Here is a 19,863-nt window from a genome sequence, read left to right as displayed (position 1 = left end):
CTGGGTGTGCACCAAAACCGGACCAAACAAGCGTACCCTTTCAAACGGACTCTGGTGCTGTTCACTTGTGGTGTGAAAGCAAACGAACCAAACACAGGATTTTATGATAGCAGAGATGTGATCTGAGCATTATTTCCAAAGCTAAACCACTAATAAATCCATCTGCTGACAGCGACATGTGTTCAGCTATCTTATAATTGATCTGTATAAGCCATGTATAGGCTATCTTTATGAAAATCATTTGGTAACGTATACTTGTCAGCGCGGCCATTTTCGCGGATGAATAGGTTAAAATCTGTTTAAAAAGGAGCTAACAGCACTGCTTTTATCCTGTCAGTTATTAAGTCCATAAAACATTTGTGACAGCGATACCACAGTGGACCTACACTATAGGCTAATAAGCCCCGAATTTTTACTGCACATGTCCTGTATGCGGTCGATCTGTGGTCTAACACTAATCATGCTTATAATAAATTATTACTTCGTGAGCTCTTTGCGATACAGATCAGAAGCTTTAAAGTGCTGCATAAACTTCTGTCAGTCACCAGAGTTTGATTTCCCCACGTGGGTCCTGATGATGGAGGATGACAATCGCCAAAGACGTCCAATCAACACGTTACCTGTAAGTCAGTGTAACGTCATGGTTACCTCTCTTGGTTCGTTTGTAAAACTGCAGTGTGAACATGAACCGGACCAGAACTGAAATGCAACAGCGAATAATTTTTTTCACTTGGTCCACATGAACCAAACTACAGGAGTGAAAGTACCCTAAGACTCAGAATAATAAGATATACCAGGCTTTAAAATACACACAATACTTGCTAGGATGGGTGGTTTTGGTAGTTTACTATGCTTTGATGACATAAAAAATATACAATGTACATATTATCAGCCTTGACCTTTATTTTTTTGGATAGCTAGATGTTTGTTTTTCAGTGTGCTCTGGCCCATGATTAATACCTGGATGAGACTCTGTGTGTGCGTTAGAATAATATGTATAAACAAATGGGGGGGTGCACACATGCAAGCATACGCTGACAGGCAAAAACACACACTCACACACAAATATGCTCACACTGTCACATGGAGAAAATGCTCGCAGCCATGAATGCCAATTTTGCGTAAATATGCATAGACAAACACACACACACACTCATAGCCTCAGGTGATTTCTGACCAGGCTGCCATGCATCCATCCATCTCTCCATCCTCTCCTCTCTGCCAGCCACCAACTTTGAATACATTTCATCTCATAATGAAACTTGAACACCCTGTGGCTGAAAAAGAGAGAATACAAATGAGAGAGGAAGTAAGAGGCAGAGTGACAATAAGACAGGAAAAGAAAGGGAAAAAGCCAAATAGAAAGAAATAGATTCATGGAGAGAGTAAAGGCGAGATGAGGGAAGAGGAGAGGAGGAGGAGGAGGGGTAAAACATATCATAATGGCATTTCACCTCCCTTGCTGGGAAGGAAAATTAAGTTTTTCCCTAAAGTTCACTCCATGGAAGAGGCGATGATGGATGGTTGAATATGTCGGCAGGAGAAACCTCCATTCCTCATCTCACCACTCCAATTAAAATGTGACAGGAAGTGTTTTTTCCCCCCGCTGCTGATCAACCGCACTGTTTACTTCCTCACTTAAAGCCGAAATGGTTTACTGTTCTATAGGAGAAGCCAGGTATACGATTTTATATGTGGGAGAATAATGAGAGCTGTCTTTGTAAATGAAGATGGATGCGGCACAGAAGAAGGGCTCTGGCATCTGCATGGGAATAACGGCAGAAACAAGAATGCGATGCAGCCAGGTTCTTTTTTTAGGAAATGGCTTTAGACAAGGTAGACATAAGGAAGAGAAGGGTGGGTGGGGGGAGTCTTGTTCCAATAGTGTTTCATTGTTGAGTCAGGAGACGGACGGCACTTTAATGTTTCGCCGCCTTCGAGCATTTTCTTCTCTTTCCCCTGGCGGTTTCACAGCCTTGATGTTTTACTCCTCTGTTGTCGTGGCTGGATGTAATGGAGGAAAAAATCTGAATAAAACAGTAGCGAGTCTGAAAGTTATTCTCCCCATGTTTTTCGTCCTTTAGCAGGCGTGCACAGAGGAGCAGGGGAAATGCTTGGAAGGTTGTTAATTTGATTTTGATGTTGATGGGTTTTTGGAAGTTGTATTTTTTATCAATGCACAGTGGCCAAATGAATCATATGATATTTTGAAATGAACCTATCCTAGAGTTGACCAAGATTTAAAGACTTACAGGGGCTCTCCAGCAATTTAGGTTTGCTCTTCCATAAAGTTCGGGGACTTGCAAGAGACCGACTTTACAAAATGGATGGTCATAATGTCTGCAACAGATGACAATATATCGTGATGTTTGTAAAGCAAGATAATGTTATGAATTTATGAATTAGTTTTAAAGTCTTAGCTGACATACTGTACCCCTAATGACATGTCTTTGGTTATATTGATTTAGCAAAGCTGTGTCAGAGTCCTAGCATACACAATACAAGGATTTGATTTAGGTGAGAAGTTCTCATGGCTAGCAAAATAATTTTAATGTATAAAATCAGTGTCCCTTTAACAATATGAGGAGTAATAAGGATCCCTCTCGCACTGAATCATGGTGAGCTTGTAGTCTTTTATTTCATTCCCAACAAATACTCTACTACTACTTTCAACATGACAATGTCCTCGTAGACAAAGCCAGATGTATGAAGTAATGCTTTTCCCAGTTTGGTGTGGAAGAACTTGATGGTTTACACACAGAGCCCTGACCTCAACCCCATGAAACAACTTTGGGATGAACTGGAAGACTAACTGTGAGCCAGACCTTATCCCCAACATCAGTGTTGGACCTCACTCATGCTCTTGTAGTCGCATGGGAGCAAATCGTGCAGTCAGGTTCGACTTCTGGTGGAAACGCTGTTATAGCAGTACATTCATGCCCGTGGCTTTGGAATGACATGTGGGTGTAGTGTTTGGGTGTCCTCAAACTTTTGGCCATGGACTGAAAAGCTCTATGCCACCAGTTATTGGTTTTCCAATTACAGCAGTAAAAAAGGAAAGTTCCATATATCATGAAAAATGCTGCCAAAATATACCTGCAACACACACAGACACACACACACACACACACACACACACACACACACACACACACACACAGTTCAGGCATTTGAAGGGTTTTTTCTTGAGTACAGTCAGTTTTACGGCTCTTAGCGATTTTTTTTTAGAAGTTGAGCTGAGTAACTTCCAAGAATATAAAGCTCTCAGCATTTGATAAAATGTTCATTATTTCACTGTTTCGCTATCGAGTCAGGAGATTTATGATGCTTTAAAGTTCCCAGGGACATGTTATTTTCTTTCGCTGGCATTTCAGCTCTGATGTTTATGCATGGAGGGTAAGAACAAAATGATCACCTCCTCAGTGTCGGGACATAATGGAGGAAAAACAGCAATAGGAAAAGAAAAACAACACGCTACTTCTTTCTCTCTTTCCTTCTCTGTCTCTCTCACTCTCAATCCTGCTTGTACAATGAGCTGTGTTCCTCAACTTCCATTGAGCATGTGTGGGGAATATATATTAGTTCAATAAAGAGTAAAACTCCTTTCGCCAGACCATATAGCCTACAGACAATGCCCTATAAATATTTAATGTCTCACAGTCATTGTAGTACTTTTTGCTGAAGGCAGCTCAATTGCAAAAGAGGCAACCCTGCGTAATTCAGAGTATTATTCATATAATTTGTAGCCTGTGACTTTTCTTCTCCCCGTTGCCTCTATTTGCTTTGTTTAGCTTCTCTGCCATTTGTTGCTGTGAATAAATCCAGCCTCTCTGCTGCAGCGCTGAGGTGTCACTTAGAGGAGTGCAAATTGGGCATTGGGAGAGGAGAGAGTTAAATAAAGCATAGGAGAGCAGGGCCAACACAGTCCTCTAGATACCTGTGTTTTACAGCTCTACTAAGGCCTGACAATGAAGCATACCCCACTGTATCGCCTTTCCATGCGGGTGGGCTTTACCAGAGGCTCATTTCAGAATAGACTTGCCGTGTTGATGTTCTGTAACCAGGACAATGACAACCATGTGTCCATGACAGCATATGCTTTTGAGAAAGTTGCAGCTGCTTATCACTGTATCACAAGAAAATGTTGGAGTGAACGCTGTCCATATAGGCCACAAAGGAGAAAAAGTGGGAGCTCATTGTCTTTTATCCTCCCAGGAGAAAAACGTCATAAGTTGAACCTCAATGTTATTCTCTGCTCATCCAGAAACATCCATGGGGGCATTTTATGTCTTTAGTTGTTTTGTTGACAAAGCAACAATGCCACTAATTGTGGTGTGACAAGATGAATATACTGATTTTCTTTGTTGTATTAGCATGGACTGCATTCTGATAAACCGCAGTCACACCACAGTTTGACCTGAAACTATATCAGAACTCTTTATAACCCTGGGTGAATACTACTGGATTTGAAATGTGAAAATGCAATTTTGCAAATTGTAAACTTTTAAGGGCCAAAGATAATGAAGCTATCAAAGAAGATAAGCAGCCCTGGTTTTTTATTAACCATCATGTGCTTTGTGGTTTTTCCAAAAGCATTTTAAAGCCCCATAAGCCCAAAGTTTTAGAACTTTTTCTCTACCATTTCTCAACAAAACCTTATAATTTAAAACATTAAAAGAGTTTGTAAAATTGAGTGCACTAAAATTTATTTCACAGAATTAACCAATGTGCTCAGAAATCCTTATTCTTGTTCAAAACATCAACAAATTGGACATATCCAAAGTTCTTCTTTATGAATACATCCAAGGTACACTAGTCTGACAGAATTTCTGGATCCACCAATAACATCTGGCAGTTTGACTTCCTGAGGTCATAAAAACTTAAATCTGCTCCTCAGACACGCACAGCTCAGCCGCCTCCATCCTCAACATGAAGTGAGCTGTGCCTGCTTTCAGCACTGCAGTGTTTCAGACTGTTTCGTTTGTGAGGAGGTCCGGCCATTGTTGGCTGAGTCATTGTTGGCAGATGGGGATCAAGCCACCACCAGAGGCTTAAGGATGGCTGCAGTGAGTCCTGGACTGATACTGAGACCTATGAACCTCATTGAAGGTTAATGAAGAGGCAAGGAGATTATATTTGTAAGCCAGTGTCTCTTCTGCCATCTGTGGATTAAAAAATGACCTGGGGCCTCATTTATAAACGGTGCGTACGTACAAAGCAGGGCTGGAAAGGTGCGTACGCCACTTCTCAAGCAAAGGTTGTGATCTATAAAAAACAAACTTGATGAGAGAATGTGCGGTTCTGTAAGTAAACTCTGAACCATGTGTACGCACATAAAGAGGAGAAATGAGAAACGGCGACTCATATGGCAGAAGGATGAAACGCCTTGGAAAGAATAGGCCTACTATTGTGTAAAATAAATCAAAATATTACCTCTGAGCATTATAGTCTTAAAACCGTTCTGAATAAACAAACACCCGTTTGATTGACTTTCCCTGAAGTGCGCAAACCACCCCCCCCCCCCCCCCCCCCCCCCCACAATTAATATCATTTGCAGCGCACACAAAAAGAATCCAGACTTAGGATAATAAAAACAAACAGACATATCTGTTTCTGCAAAAGAACGCCTCAAATATGCTGTACAGTTTAATCAGGAATCAGATTAATTAATAGGCTATTTGCATGCAGTGCAATTTATTCTCATAAATGAGGTGAACAGGAGGACAAATAACATTTAAATTGATGCCGTTTTCAGTGCGTCAGTCGAGCAAATATGAGAGCATAGTTTCATTTAGCCTTTTGTTATCACATGTCCGCTGCCTTACATTTGGTTTACTCTCTTTTCAAACAAGGGAATCCAAATTAGTACCTGGGTCATCCTGTCTTGCGTGTGTGTGTCCCTCCAGCCAGTGACATCACTACTCAGGAGGAATGCCCGTTCGGTTCTGTAGGGGAACGTCAGTGTCATACTGAGTTAAATTTCATTTTGTAGCTTTTCTGTCAGAATTTGCCTCCTTTTCTTCATGCAGTCAGTAAGTATTAATATTAATGAGGGGCGTTTCACTGACCATTAATAGACAACTATGGGTGTTTGAAGGGTCGGACATGGAGCTCCCTCACATGCGCCACATTTCAAGTTGATTCTGATTTATAAAGGGAACATTGCTTGCAAGTGTGCGTACGCAAGTCTGAATATTTTTTTGTGAATATTCTACGCACAGTTTTATAAACCAGACCCCTGAGCTTTTAATAATAAAAAGAGTTGTTGAATATCAGTAACCTGCTTGTATTTGTGGTCAAAAGAAAAAGAAAAAAATTCTGACTTTTTGGTTTGAGACATGAAGTAGACCCTGGTCTCTGAAGTTAAAGCCCAAAGCTTTGTACGTCAAGGCACATTGTATACTGCTGAATACAGTCTTGGATTTTGCCTTGGTTGGTTGAGAATGGATGGGAAAAGTAAATTTACTGCAACAATGGATCATGTTCTCTTTTTGCATTATTGTCTTAGTTATAATGGAAATAGTGTGTTTGTTGGCAGAGATGTTGCCTTAATCCTACTTGTTGTCTGATATGTCCTAATGGACGTGCTAACAGTATAATAAGCATGCTGCTTAGCTAGTTCAAATAGATGGAATAATTAACAGATGTAGGTCTTAGTTTTGTTAAATAAAACTGTAAAGACGTGTCTCAGTTCTTGCCTTTATGAAAAAGCTACACATAGACTGCTTCAATTCTTATTGTGCTGAAGATTATAGACATAGTGGTTGTATCAATTGGGCATTACTGGATTTTGATTCACCACTACATTGGCCACAGTAATGCTCCCTGCAGTCTTTATGCACCTGCTATATCATCCTAACATATGGCATTTGGTGGACATGGCATAACCTGCTGTTTAGTGGATGCTTTAATCCAGAACACTTTCCAAAGTCATGACACGTTTGCAATAAGAGTGTATCCAGTGAGGAACAGTGATGAGATGCAAAACATGAAAAAGCGCCAATATGCCATGTTTTCAGCACAGCTAAAACTCAATTTCAGGTAGTATTGATAGAGAGATGACCGTAAAACAGTCCCATAGGCTCAAGTCTGGAATCCACATTCTCAGTTGGCGGCTCGCTGCTGGTTCTAGTGTCAGTTTTAAAATCACAACAAAGACGAGATGTTAAATTGACTCTGGAAAAAGTCTGCTGAGGGAGGAGCACAAAACCAGGGAACTGTTAATCATCAAAAAAGTAATTACAGGCACTTCTCTGGCAGGTTTATCAGGCTGTCATCTCCATACCATCTCTATCTACTTCCTGGATAACCACCAACACTCTTTTCTCTGTGTCAGTTCTGCTCTGAGGTGAAAAATGAGTAGATGATGATGACCAGCAAATGTGGCACTCTAAAAACTAAAAGGTACAACGAAGAACCGATATGGTGAATCCATGACAGTGAGCAAGAAAAGAATTTCTCTCTTTTGAAAGAGGAAATAGACTTTCACCAAACATACTTCACTAAATCTGATCACGTGTTTTGTGCAAGGTAGACAGCAGTATAAACTCTCACATTGTAATATGTATTTGATCGATAAATGTTTTATTGGTATAGAGTACTCTGACAGGGTGAAATGAAAAATAAAAAGTTATTTTTTACACATAGGAATGTGATTTTTTTAATGCACTGATTTAAAAATTGGCAAGAAGTTTTTATGTTTTTTGCAGTTAAATTCTAAAATCTATCAGTCACTTTGATCACAAGATTGTGAATTTATGGAAGGTTAATATACAGCAGTTGTCCCTCCTCCTCAAAAAGCAATCTCAATCTAGAGATCATCACTTTCTTAAAGGCTATCTTTAATTGTCAGAGTGTACAATAGAGATATCGATGGTAAATACTGGATTACAACTAAACATAAAGTGGTAGGTGATACACGTCTTAGACACCTAGGCGGCCATGTTACCTGTGATCTTCACTTTCAAAAGCAGATTATCACTGTTTACACTATTCTTTAATCAGACATAATTACATCACTATAGTCTATATATACAGTATCTCCTTTATTAGTGGTTCCCCAATTCACAGTTCAGTTCAGACCTACCAACCACGGTTTGGTTCATACCTCTTTTTTGTTGTTGTTGCCATCCTTTTAACAAGCCGATGAAACCTGGAAACTTAACAGAAAGGAAGTCTGATTTTGGAGACAAAATGCATCCATGGAGGCGCCCCCTCCAGTGTATTTTAACGGCACAAACTTGGACAAATTGTTTCTAAAGATTTTGTTTTGCGCATGGCATACAGAGAAATCATACACATAGAACGAGAGAGCTCAGGGACTGTTTAGAGCTTTTATTCAGTAAGAGGCTGCAGTGGCTGCAGTTAGCAGAAGTGCTGAGAGGCAGAGCTGTTTGTTTCATCCTGCTTTATTGCTGTTGTCACTTGTTTTTAATGAAAGTGGAGTTCAGCTGAAGAAGGGAGGGAGGGTTTAGTTGTGCCAATGCACCTCAGCAGGACTTCAGTACAGTCGGTGGCTTTGATTGGCCTCTTCTGCGTGTGCGTGTATCTCATTATGTGTGTTTTATTCAGTGAAATTAACTTTTTAGTTTGCATGCCAAGGGCTGGTAGAGTAAAAAATTATCTCACAAGAACATTCACAGAATAGTATAAATAATTCAAGTATGTTTTTCAAAACAAACATTAAACACACACCATTTTGAGTGCAGTTTTATGACAAATAGTCAATATGTTAATAGTTTAATGAGTTTTACAAGGTTAAAAGTAAATGCACTTATTTAAATATACTTAGTTACACAACTGTCCAATCTACATTTTAATATTTAACCATCCAGGCAGCAGATTTCCTTTATTGATTTTATGTTGATTCGATGTATGCACGCCAGAAGGGGCAAACTTCCAATACATGCAGAGGACAAGGACTGCGTGTAACATATTTAAATGTTATCAGCTGCAAAAGGTTAAAAACCAGTGAAGCATGGAGTACGTATCCGTGCAAAACATTATGTTAATGAGTTTTAAATGTGTTTTGTGTGCTGCAGCCTGTAAGACCCATGCATACTGTATGTGTCCTTGAGTTTCACATGCGTATCTCATGTGTGTGTGTTAAAAATCTGTTCATATGTTTATTTATGTATTTATGTGTGTGCTTGTCTTTTTGTTCAGTTTATATTTGTGTATATCTATGTAATTCAGTGTGTTTTTTTTAAAAAGCATGTTTGCTCATTTATGTGTGTTGAATTCATGTATTGTTTGTGTATGTTTGTCACTTTATTGTTTGTGTGTGTGTGTATGTGTAGGTGTGTGTACTCCCTGTTTGTATATATGCGTGTATGTAGTACATGTATGTCTATGCTTTTAGTGTACATGTTAATCTGAATGTGTGTGTCCTTCTGCACATGTACTATCATTATGATGACTAGTTTAATATTCCTATGTTGTAGAGGTTTTAGGGTTTATGTTAGAGTTATAGATTTTAGGTCCAGGCAGTGAACAAGAAGAGGCTGAGAGAAGAACGCCTGACATTGTCGACTGCTCTCTATAAAATTCAACAAAAAGTTCAGAAAAGACTCAGTAAGAAGGTGGTTGGGATGTATGGAGGGCCAGAACCTGGACCTGGGGTTCGTGTCCCATGTGAAACAAAAAGTCAACATTAAATATTTTTAGTTAAGTTAAACAAGTTACGTTAGTTACCTTACGTGTTAACTGACGTACGTAGTAATTTTAACCAAACAAAAATCTTTTCCTAACCCTAACCAAGTACTTTTTCTGTTTCAACCTAACCAAATTGCAACGTGTGCCGTTTCAAAATTTATTTTGAAAGTCTAACCGAACGTTGCATATTTATTTTTGCTAACTTTACCGGGCGTTGCATATTTATTGTTGTTCGAGCCCTAAACATCTAAAAATTACACTAAAGCGCTACCCAGGGTGTTAAAAAGCGACGCAAAAATGTGACCAGTCGGGAGTGAGAATGTTTTGCGACATAGTTTCCAGCTACTGCACTGCAAAAACTAAAATCTTAGTAAGATTAATTATGTTAATTGAAGGCGAAATATACTTGTTTTATGTCTGACAAGATATTTCTTCTTACCAGGCAGCTTTTATGTTAAAGAATTTCATCTGTTTCAAGTTTTTTGTTCTGTTGTAATATTGCGAATTTAAAGTAATATTTCCCCCATTTTAATGCTTTTTTCCCCTTGTTTTTGAGAGCTCAGTTTTTGCAGTGTGACAGTTCTCATTCAGCCAGCAAAATCAACATCTTTTTGTCTTTTATCTGAAATCAAGAGCCCATTGTTTTGAAGATTACTATAGATATTGGGTGGTAAATCTGGCACAGTTATTATAAACTGCATACATAAAAGTAGCAACAGCAACCAGCACAGGATACATTTTGAAAACTGATGCTGCCTGAATCTCCTTCATTATTAAAAGGGTTTAATTGTAATTTCACACAAGAGGCTAGGGAATGCATTATGTCATGTCAAGTACTGTATAGAAGTGCTGACGTGTGTGTGTGTGTGTGTGTGTGTGTGTGAGGCCATTTGGCACATCCACACTGAGGCAAATTTAAGTGTACAGCTACAGTAGCCTGTGAGTCACACTTCCGGCCTGTCCTCCATGACAGTTAATGAACTGTTTTCTGCTGCACCCCCGTCTTCTGTCTTTATGGGAAAGCTTTAAAGCAAACGGTCTCTCTCTGTCCTTCTCTTCTCCTCTGGATGGTTATTAAATGAAGTGCTGTGGTAGAAACGAGGGAGAGAAGCAAAAGGAGGAGGTTTTCGGGGGGTACTGGCTTCTCCTCCTCCTCAGGTTTTTTGTGTCACGTGCTGCTAGGGACGTCAAGAAAAGACAAATTATGATATCCTTCTGCTCGCCTCCCTCCTGCCACGGAGTCTGAGGACTTTGAAGGAGGGATTTTGAACAAAGCCAGGATGCAGAGAAAATGTGTCAGAGGACTTGAGTTAGGCTTTCTGAGGAGCAAAAAAACACACAGTGATAATGTAATACCAGCTGGTTTATGGATAAACCCTCTGATGCACTCAGACATATCAGAGCTTGTGCTCACTGGGTTTGTAGTGCCTTTAAACATCAGACAGAAACAGTCAGGTGGTATAGCTGAGGTGATTATTTTCCAGGAAGCTTCCAGAGTCCGTTTATCTTCCAGTGCATTTGCAGTTTGTTTGTCCTCTTGTTTCTTTCATGTAGTGCCAAATAAAGGGATCATTTTACTGCCCTTTTTCTCGGAAAATCAGGAAACGTTGTAATGTATATAATTAAAATCAGTAACTGACATTAGGTGCTTATTATGAATGAACAGGTCAAACGTGGATGACATCCATAATCCAAAAATCTGTGTGAAAATGGAATTAAATAAATACCTTTTGCTACGCAAGCACTGCATAGATCACCACAGTGCTTTAATTAAGACAACACTTACTATTACTCACAGTAGATTTGTCAGAAAAATAGTCCAGTTTTCTGCTGCATCAAGGTGCAAGAGGAGGCAGGAGATCTGCAGCAGTGTGGGGTACAATATGTGATCTAGTTCCGTCGGATGGATGCTGGATAAGATCCTCCAAAATCCTCTTGTCTGTACATAACCACTCATGCACATGACTTTTGAAATTTTTAATTTATTCCAACTAATTAATACATTTTGTGAGCAAGTCATCCTCCAAAATTCTACATATGCATTTAAGAGGATTCCTGGTTTAGAGTATTGGGGCCTTTATTATTCCATCTTCGGGAGACCCTAGTGAATAATTATTAATTTTCTCCCCACTTTTTTCATCAGTTTCTATAACCACATTTTAAGGTCTTCTTGCAGCAGGGAACGCAATATTTTTGGTGCAAGTAAAACACAGCTGTTTCTGCTTCAGTAAAAAGAGGGTCCATCAGGGTGTTTTCTGTTCAAAATCTGTAGAACCTAAAATCAACGGACATTACAAATGGCAGCGCACCTGACAATGGGAGACGTAGCTCCCAAAAGAGACTGGCGCATGGCAGTGTGGTTTATTAGGAGTGCAACGGTAACCTGCTACACTGCAGGATCCAAATATATAAGGGGGTCATAGATTGATGCAGTTCATTACAGTTGGAAAGCCACATAGAACAAAAGTTCTAGTCTGGACTGATGTTCTTGTTTTGTAGAAGTTTGTATATGCCCCTATGAATTAACATATTAATGACTGTATGAATTTGAATATTGTAAAATACATAAACTTGCATGTGTAAATGATTGAAAACCTCTCCATACTCTGCTGGAAAAAAATGTTGATCAGCTTGTCATGGCTTTTCAAGTGGCACTTGTCCTGGTTAACAATTTCAATGAAGTCTATTAAAAACAAAACAAAAACGTGAAGCATTTTCATAGTTTCATGCGTCAAATTCAGTAAGAGAAGCCCAGCAGTCTCAACGGCTTATGAAACAAACATTGGGCTTCCACACTTCCCAAGCATCAGTTATCTATCACCTTTGAAGTAATTGAACCTTTAGCTCTGGCAGTTTAAGTGTCTTGTTCTCCTCATTCAGCTACAGTGTGCAGCTATTTCTCTTTAGCAACGGTGGACCAAACTCATTTCATCTAGAGCCAGTTTCATTTTCTGCACTGGAAGCAAATGTGGTTTATTTATTATCTGAAAGTTTTTTCTTTTTCCTTTATTACTTCATCCTCCTTTCCTCACGCAATCCTGTGAGTAATCTATTGTTTGTTCTAATTAGATGCTGTACATGTATGTCACATAGGGAACGATTGCCTCTGGCTAGCTTTAATGATTTTTCCCTCTTAACCGTGCATCTTCAACCCTATGATTCTACTCTATGGCTTAACCACAGTTGCGTGCTTGTGCTTGTGTGTGTGTGTGTGTGTGTGTGTGTTTGAGTGAGTGAATGACTCTCAAATGATATTCCTCCCTAGTGGCCTCCAGCAGTCCTCAGACTGTGACAAGGAGAGTAATTGGCCATCAAAATAATCCAGACCCCTTTGCTTCATTCGTAACTTGCCGCCGGCTAGTGGAATTAGACACCAAGTTTAGCCAGGGACATTAAACACGAACTGTGTGTATATATGTGTGCGTGTGTGTGTGCGTTTGACCTTAAGTCAAGAATATGGCTGTTATGCAGCCTTTTGACTTATTAAAAATACATTTTTATAATCCAGCACAATTTTAAATTCAGATTTCTAACACATAAAGTCTGATGAGTGGATTAAATATAATGGGATTACAAAAATTTGTAGGCAGTGATCTCATTATTTCACAAACAAAGTGCAGATAATGGTGCACAGATTGTAATACACTGCTATACATAAAAAGTACAGAGTTGCATTTTGGGACTGGCGTGCTTGCAAAGGAGCTATTACAGTAAAGCATATGTTTGTAACAGCCTATTACCTCTTTTAGAACAAACAAAAAAGTACCAGATGTGTACAATAAAACTGTATGATCAGGATTGAATGTATTTTTATCCACACAGGGTTCACTTAATCTTTGAAAAGAGTGGATTTCCATAAAACATCAATTAATAGCTGCCTACCTCGTTTACTGGCCTGGTGTGGGAATAGATTTTCACAAATGAACGCAGGTCTCGATCGAGAAGTTCTTTGGATGTATAAAACCTTTTAAACCCCGCCGGATCACCCACTTTAGCTGCTTCTAAGCTGCTTAGATCGTTAATCAAACAATAACAAATATTAATGTTTAAATGTATGATCAATATGTCAGTATGGACATGCTGCACATCGTTAGGATCAGTTAAATTCTCCTCAATTCAGTCGTTCAGTTCATTTAACGGAAACAACGAGCTCGGTGTAAAAAAAAAAACCTTTGAAGCACTCGTTAATGCCAAATGTATCCGTTCCGTGATTATTTAAATTCCTCCGCTGATCAAAAGAATCAAAACAGCTTTTCATAAAAATTAATCCAAGTTGTGACTTGGATTAACTTCTCCTCCTGCACCGCGTTGTTGGGTATGTTTGTTTTCGTTACGTTGCTGCCTACAAAATAAAAGTGCATAAGCCGTCTGTTGGAGCTAGATCAAATGAATGATGTGTATTTGATATTATTTGATCATTTTTACACAAGTAACATTCATACTGTTTTAAATAAATACACTGTTTCATAGTAGTAATTTAGTGATGTTAGCAAATAAAAGCCCGGGCTATTAATCAAAGTTTTACGGTATGTGGTTATTATTTTATATAAACAGATGAGAAAACTATTGTTGCTGTTCCTTATGCTGTGCTTCTACTTGGCTTTTTTAGCAGTCAGAAACCTGTTTCTGTTTAACCTTGCTTCCTGTCTTTGCGCTAAGCTAGGCTAATGATATCCAGACTTAAGCTCCATAGTTACTAAAACTCAGATGAGAGGGTAGTATTCATCTTCGCATCTAACTCTTGAGAAAGAAAGTGAATAAGCATATATCTCAAAATGTTGACCTACACTCGCTGCTTCCTGTTCTCAAAGTAAAATTTGACGTCCGCTCTCAGTAGCTGAATAAATTCCTTTTCTGCAGTTTATTGGGTAGATTGACTCTCTGTCATCATCAAACCAGTGACCACCTGACTCCACGACTTTAGAGGTTACTCACTGTGATTTAGCTTTTAAAGCCAATACCATGTCCACTGTCTGAAAGAGATGAGAGCCCGACTGTCTGTTTGGCCGTCCTCCACGCTACTCACCGCAACTCCACTCCTGCAGCCAAGTAATCGCATTTGTGTTTGTACAACCTGGTAATACATGGAATCGATGGAGCGGCAGCGAAAAGCCTGAAATGCTATTTACTTTCACTCCCACTCGCTCACCTGAAAACAACCTTGAGTCTTGACTCTGAGAGGAGAGTGAAGGGGAGTATTTTCGTCATTATGAATTCCTTTGAAATGACACTCTGTGTTTATTGATATTGCCTGAGTTTGACCGACAGCACTTTTTAAGTCTCAAAGGGGATGACATTGATTTTCTCATTTCTAGTTTTCTTAAGCTGTAATGAGATGTTTACACGTTGTCCTTCTCAGCGACTCCTGAACAAACTTGCTGCTGCTGTCAGACAGTCGGACACTGTCGGAGTATTTAAGTCCAGAGCAGAGACTCATTTATTCAGTACAGCCCTCACAGTCTGTGCTGGAACCCATTTTACCAGACAGTTTCTTTTACTTTGTTTACTTTCTCTGTTATCAACTCACTTCACACTAGTCTTCTCTGCTGCTCTAATATCTGGACACACACATAGACTCAAACACACAAATACACAATCCTTAACCTCAGTTCAGACCTTTATTGTCCTACGACAGGAAATTCCCATATATACACAACATGGAATACATTAAAAGGTAAATGCAAGACATTAGAACAAAACTGGTACTTGATGGTATATTTCAATGTTTGAATGTGTTACATCAGATTTTCGGAAGCCTGTATCTCTGCCCAGAGGGGAATTTCAAATAGCCTGGTTTCAGACGCCCACATCAGATTGGTCTGATGTTGTGCTCATTGACTCTTTTCAAGACAGTCAGAACTGTGTAGTAAGAATTAAGGTATTAATGTCTTGTGCCAGAAATAAAAATGGAAAGGCAACAAGCATGGATGAGAGAGATGTAACTCTTAAGGTTTTTGTAAGCCGACAAACAGAAATAAATCATTCTTAATTATTAATGGATCAAATGATGATTTGAAAAGAGTACGAAAAACAAGCCAAGTATATTCACCAACTCTGCAGTTCCCCTCAGCTCTGTGGAGTATTTTTGCATCTTTCAGCTCATTGTTTTGTTTTTACAGCCTGCAACTCTGCCGTGGTTCAGTCTCAGCGCTCTCATCAAGCCCATTTTCAGCTACAGAAGGTGGCTGTTATCTGTGATAAACAGACAAAGACAGAGAGCTGGGGAAAAGTTCGGCTAAAGAGCCAGATATTTTTTTATGTAGGTGGTCACACTCCAGCGATGTGACGATGTTGCTCCCTGTAAGTGGATGTCTATTTAGGCAACTGTTTGCTTAAATAGACATCAGGTGATAATATGTAAATGATGTGTTTACATATTGTTTGGCTTGTTAAAAAAATATCAATGTAGCTTGAAATTAGTATATTTCTTTGATTGACAAGACTAACAATAATTTAGTCATGTAGGGTGGTGATGGCGCAGCAGATAAGGCACATGCCTTTGGTGAGCAAGACACTTGAACCCTAGTTGCTCCAGAGGCATGGGACCTCTGACATCTATAGCAATTGTAAGTCACTTTGGATAAAAGTGTCAGCTAAATGAATAAAGGAAAATAAACAAAAACAAAACTGTTCATAGCAGCCAACAGGGCAAACTAACCCTTTCCCAACAGCAGACACAATGTCAGACTGATTAATGAAGTGAAAACAAGTTTAGGCTCATTATCAGGCTAGATGTCAAATTTCTTTCATAAGGGATGGTTTTGATTCACTAAGACTGATTTTGCTTAAAGTGTGTGTTTTCAGCTAAAATGCATTTTAGGAATGATTCTGTGACAGATCTGGAAAAAAACACACAACTTCCTCTCAATGAAAGAATATCTAACCTCTGAAAACCTCCGTTTATTGGATTTTCTGGTGATCTTATCTTTAATTATTCCATCTCTTGAGGTGTTTTATATGTGTAAATACATTTTATGTTTTACCGGTTGTTAAAAACTCTCTGATGAAATCTAATTTCTCCATCTCTTTTCCTCTCTTTCCCTTCTCTGCAGGTCCGCCTGTAAACGTAACCTGCAACATTTTTATCAACAGTTTTGGGTCCATCGCTGAAACAACAATGGTAAGCTCAATTATTCTTCATATCTTTTTGTAATACATCTCGATATGCAGATTTTGTTATTATTTATTCGTCACTGTGTGTGTGGATGTGGATGGCTGGGCGGCTAATGGAAAATGTCACATCCCGTCTCAGCTCCATTTAGACTTGGGTAATTTAGCCGTGAAAAATTCGATTAATTGGATGCGCCGAACATCAGTCGTTCCATTTTTATTTCTTTTCAAAAATTAAAAGCCTTCTGCCCTCTGAGTGTGTAGAAAGGTCTCTGCCTCATTGAGCTCTCCCATTTCAAACAATTCATTTGAAAGCGCGCATCAGTGCCGCGTCCATTTGCATAACAACGCAATGGCTGCGCTGCTGTCGTGCCTGTTTGCAAGCGACGGGGGGGTTACACGTATTCATTACATAGAAAATCCATTAGTGTTAATATAACTGAACCATCAACCATCACAGAGCAACAAGGCCCAAAGCAGATACGGTAACACTTCACCATAATGTGTGTGTGTGTGTGTTTGCATGTGTGTGACAGCAGAAGTGCTCTCAGCATCCACGGCATCCATGAATGTTAAAAAAGAAAAGGGTATACACAGGGCACACTCGCCACTCTAACCTCCATAAAATACATGATTCATGTTTTCATCCACCAAATCATTGAGCCTGTCAGCGGTGAAAAACTTCTGCAGGGGTCAAGCTACCATTGAGGACACAGAGGTCATGTCCATAGGACCCGGTGGTTTATGATTAGAAGCTGATTAAGTAAATTGCTTTTCAGGGCTTTTTTTAGGTTAAGGTTAAAGGATGGTGGAAAGAGGAACTGGACCAGCAAGCAGCTATTAACAGAGTCCAAGCCCCCCAGCGGCCCCTCAGAAACGACGCAAATCAGACCTACAGTGCCACGGGTATGAATCAAGTCGCAGGTCGAGAGCAGCACAGAGATCTGAAATAAATGTAATTCAAAAAGAGTAGTTAAATCAAAATCTTCGCAAATTCATGATTTTGCAAGAAAAGTGTGACCAAGTGGCCAATTGGTGTCAAATTTTGCACAGAGCTTCAGTTTGGCAGGGGAAACTGTTGCCCCAACTTTTGTGGTAATTGGACAGACCAAGAGATTAGACATCGCTTTCATTGCTAACTTTTGAGGAGAGTCCATAGATTCTTTGTTTGAAATTTTGTACAGATCTGACTAAGACCAGGAGGAGTTTGAATAAGTAGGTAAACCTAGAGGCAGATTAGCGCCTAATTTTGCACAGTCTCAGTGGAGCATAGTTATGAAATGGCCCAAGTTTCATGTTTATCAGACAGATGATCAGATAAGGCAGGGCAATAAATTAATAATGATAATTATCGCAATATAATTTTCCTCAATAACATTATAACAAATGTTTAATATATCGTGAATAAATGTTTGATTGAATTCATTTGAATCACAAACAAATTAGCACTTTTTCTATTAAGATATTTATTTTGTTGAGAAGAAGAGACTGAAAAAAATTTACTTATCATATTTGTTTTTTAAATTAATTTTAATAATTTTTTTAATAATTGTTTTGAATGTTCTACCTCTGTTATGTTAAGTGATCCACTGTTTGGCGCAAGGTGTTTTTTCATGTTCTGACCATAAAGAAGTTAAATAGTTTAACCACACAATTAATTATCTGGTTTCTTAAATTTTTACTCGAGCAAAAATCAGCCATTAAACTTGAAAGAAATAATGATTTAACATTTATCGTGACAATTATTGATATTGATATTATATTCTACTGATAAGATGAAATGTTTTTATCATGCTAAAAGTTTTGGCTATATCGCCCAGCCCTTTGATCAGATGTATATTTGTCTTTGTCTTTATTATTTATTCCCATTTTATGACAGATTGACTTTGGACCTGGGTGCCACAGAGTAAGTCAGAGAGTATTGAGAGATGGACAAACACATTGTTTATTTTGGACTTTTCAAGGACTATAAAAAAAACCTCCAGCCTCACCTTTAGCAGAACACATAACACTATGAAGACAATTACCACTTCTATAAGAAAAGTGGAGAGGAAGCAAGGAGTGAAGCACAAAAGGAGAAAAGAAAGAACTAAAAGGTGTCAAGTAAGGAAATTCGGGAAGATCAGAGGCAGGAAGGGGAGTGAAAAACCTGAAGAATGGCAGAAAGACTGAAAGAAAGGAAGAAGGGAATACAAGGAGGCAAACATGTGGAACATACATTCACACACATCACTGCATTGAAACTGCTGGCCGCTGCAGATCCTCGTCATGCAGAACAAATTCCAGATTTTCCCTCTTGCAGAAGCCGAATCGATCTTTGTTAAAAACCAAGAATGGAGGGAGACAGGAAGGAGTAAGATGGACAGATGGGGGCTAAATGAGGGAATGGGCAAATAATCTGAGGGGAACGTGATAATTGTAAGAAATTATTATAGTCTGGGTGCGATCTGCCAGGGGGGATGCGTGGGATTTCCCCCTTTCTGGTTTATATATATTGCTGCCTCTGCTGAATTATTTTCATCCCCGGTGGGGACAAAATTTATCCACGTAATTCTGTTTTACCACATTGTAATTCCACTACGCCGCCATTCTTCCAGAATGAGGGACCCTCTTCCGTTTCACTTTCTAAAGTATCTCCCTTTTTTTCATTTCTTCTCTGAAACTCTTCCTTAACCGAATCGCTTATCTTAGAAGAGGATGTACCGATTGTATACCTATTTTTTCAGATTTTTGTCTGTAAATAAAAATGAATTGTCAGAGCTCAAGTGTCTTTGATGCCGCTCACAGCCTGGCAGACGGAGCGACACGTCAATCAAGTGCTGAACACAGGATAACTCCTGGATGCTGAGGCTGAAGACCACAGAAGACCACAAAGTGTAGATTAGAAGCGAAAATTAAGCCTTAAAATAATTGGATTTAACAGGTTATATCAAGCCAGAAAATCCATTTTAATGCCTGAGGCAACACAGAGCGAGCAGGAGGTTGAGGACGGTTTCTTGATGCAGTGATGTTCGTTGTAGTGTGTAGCTCTTGCTTTAAGCTTGGACTACAGTATCCCTCCAGCTTCAATACACACACACACACACACACACACACACA

At 39.1% G+C, this 19,863-nt stretch overlaps 1 protein-coding gene across 1 annotated transcript in view; it reads left to right on the top strand.

Annotated features, from left to right (window-relative positions):
* Nucleotides 1-19,863, top strand: part of glra1 (glycine receptor, alpha 1) — a 128,820-nt gene that overhangs the window by 45,872 nt on the left and 63,085 nt on the right. The window contains exon 3 of the mRNA XM_038700391.1: nucleotides 16,707-16,774. Coding sequence (XP_038556319.1) covers nucleotides 16,707-16,774 — 68 coding nt within the window. The remainder of the gene's footprint in view (nucleotides 1-16,706; nucleotides 16,775-19,863) is intronic.

The sequence above is a fragment of the Micropterus salmoides genome, unplaced genomic scaffold, assembly GCF_014851395.1.
Source record: "Micropterus salmoides isolate LMB-PRFRI ecotype aquatic unplaced genomic scaffold, ASM1485139v1 Ms_hic_scaffold_5, whole genome shotgun sequence".
NCBI classification, from domain to species: Eukaryota; Metazoa; Chordata; class Actinopteri; order Centrarchiformes; family Centrarchidae; genus Micropterus; species Micropterus salmoides.
This window is presented reverse-complemented; position numbering and strand designations above follow the sequence as displayed.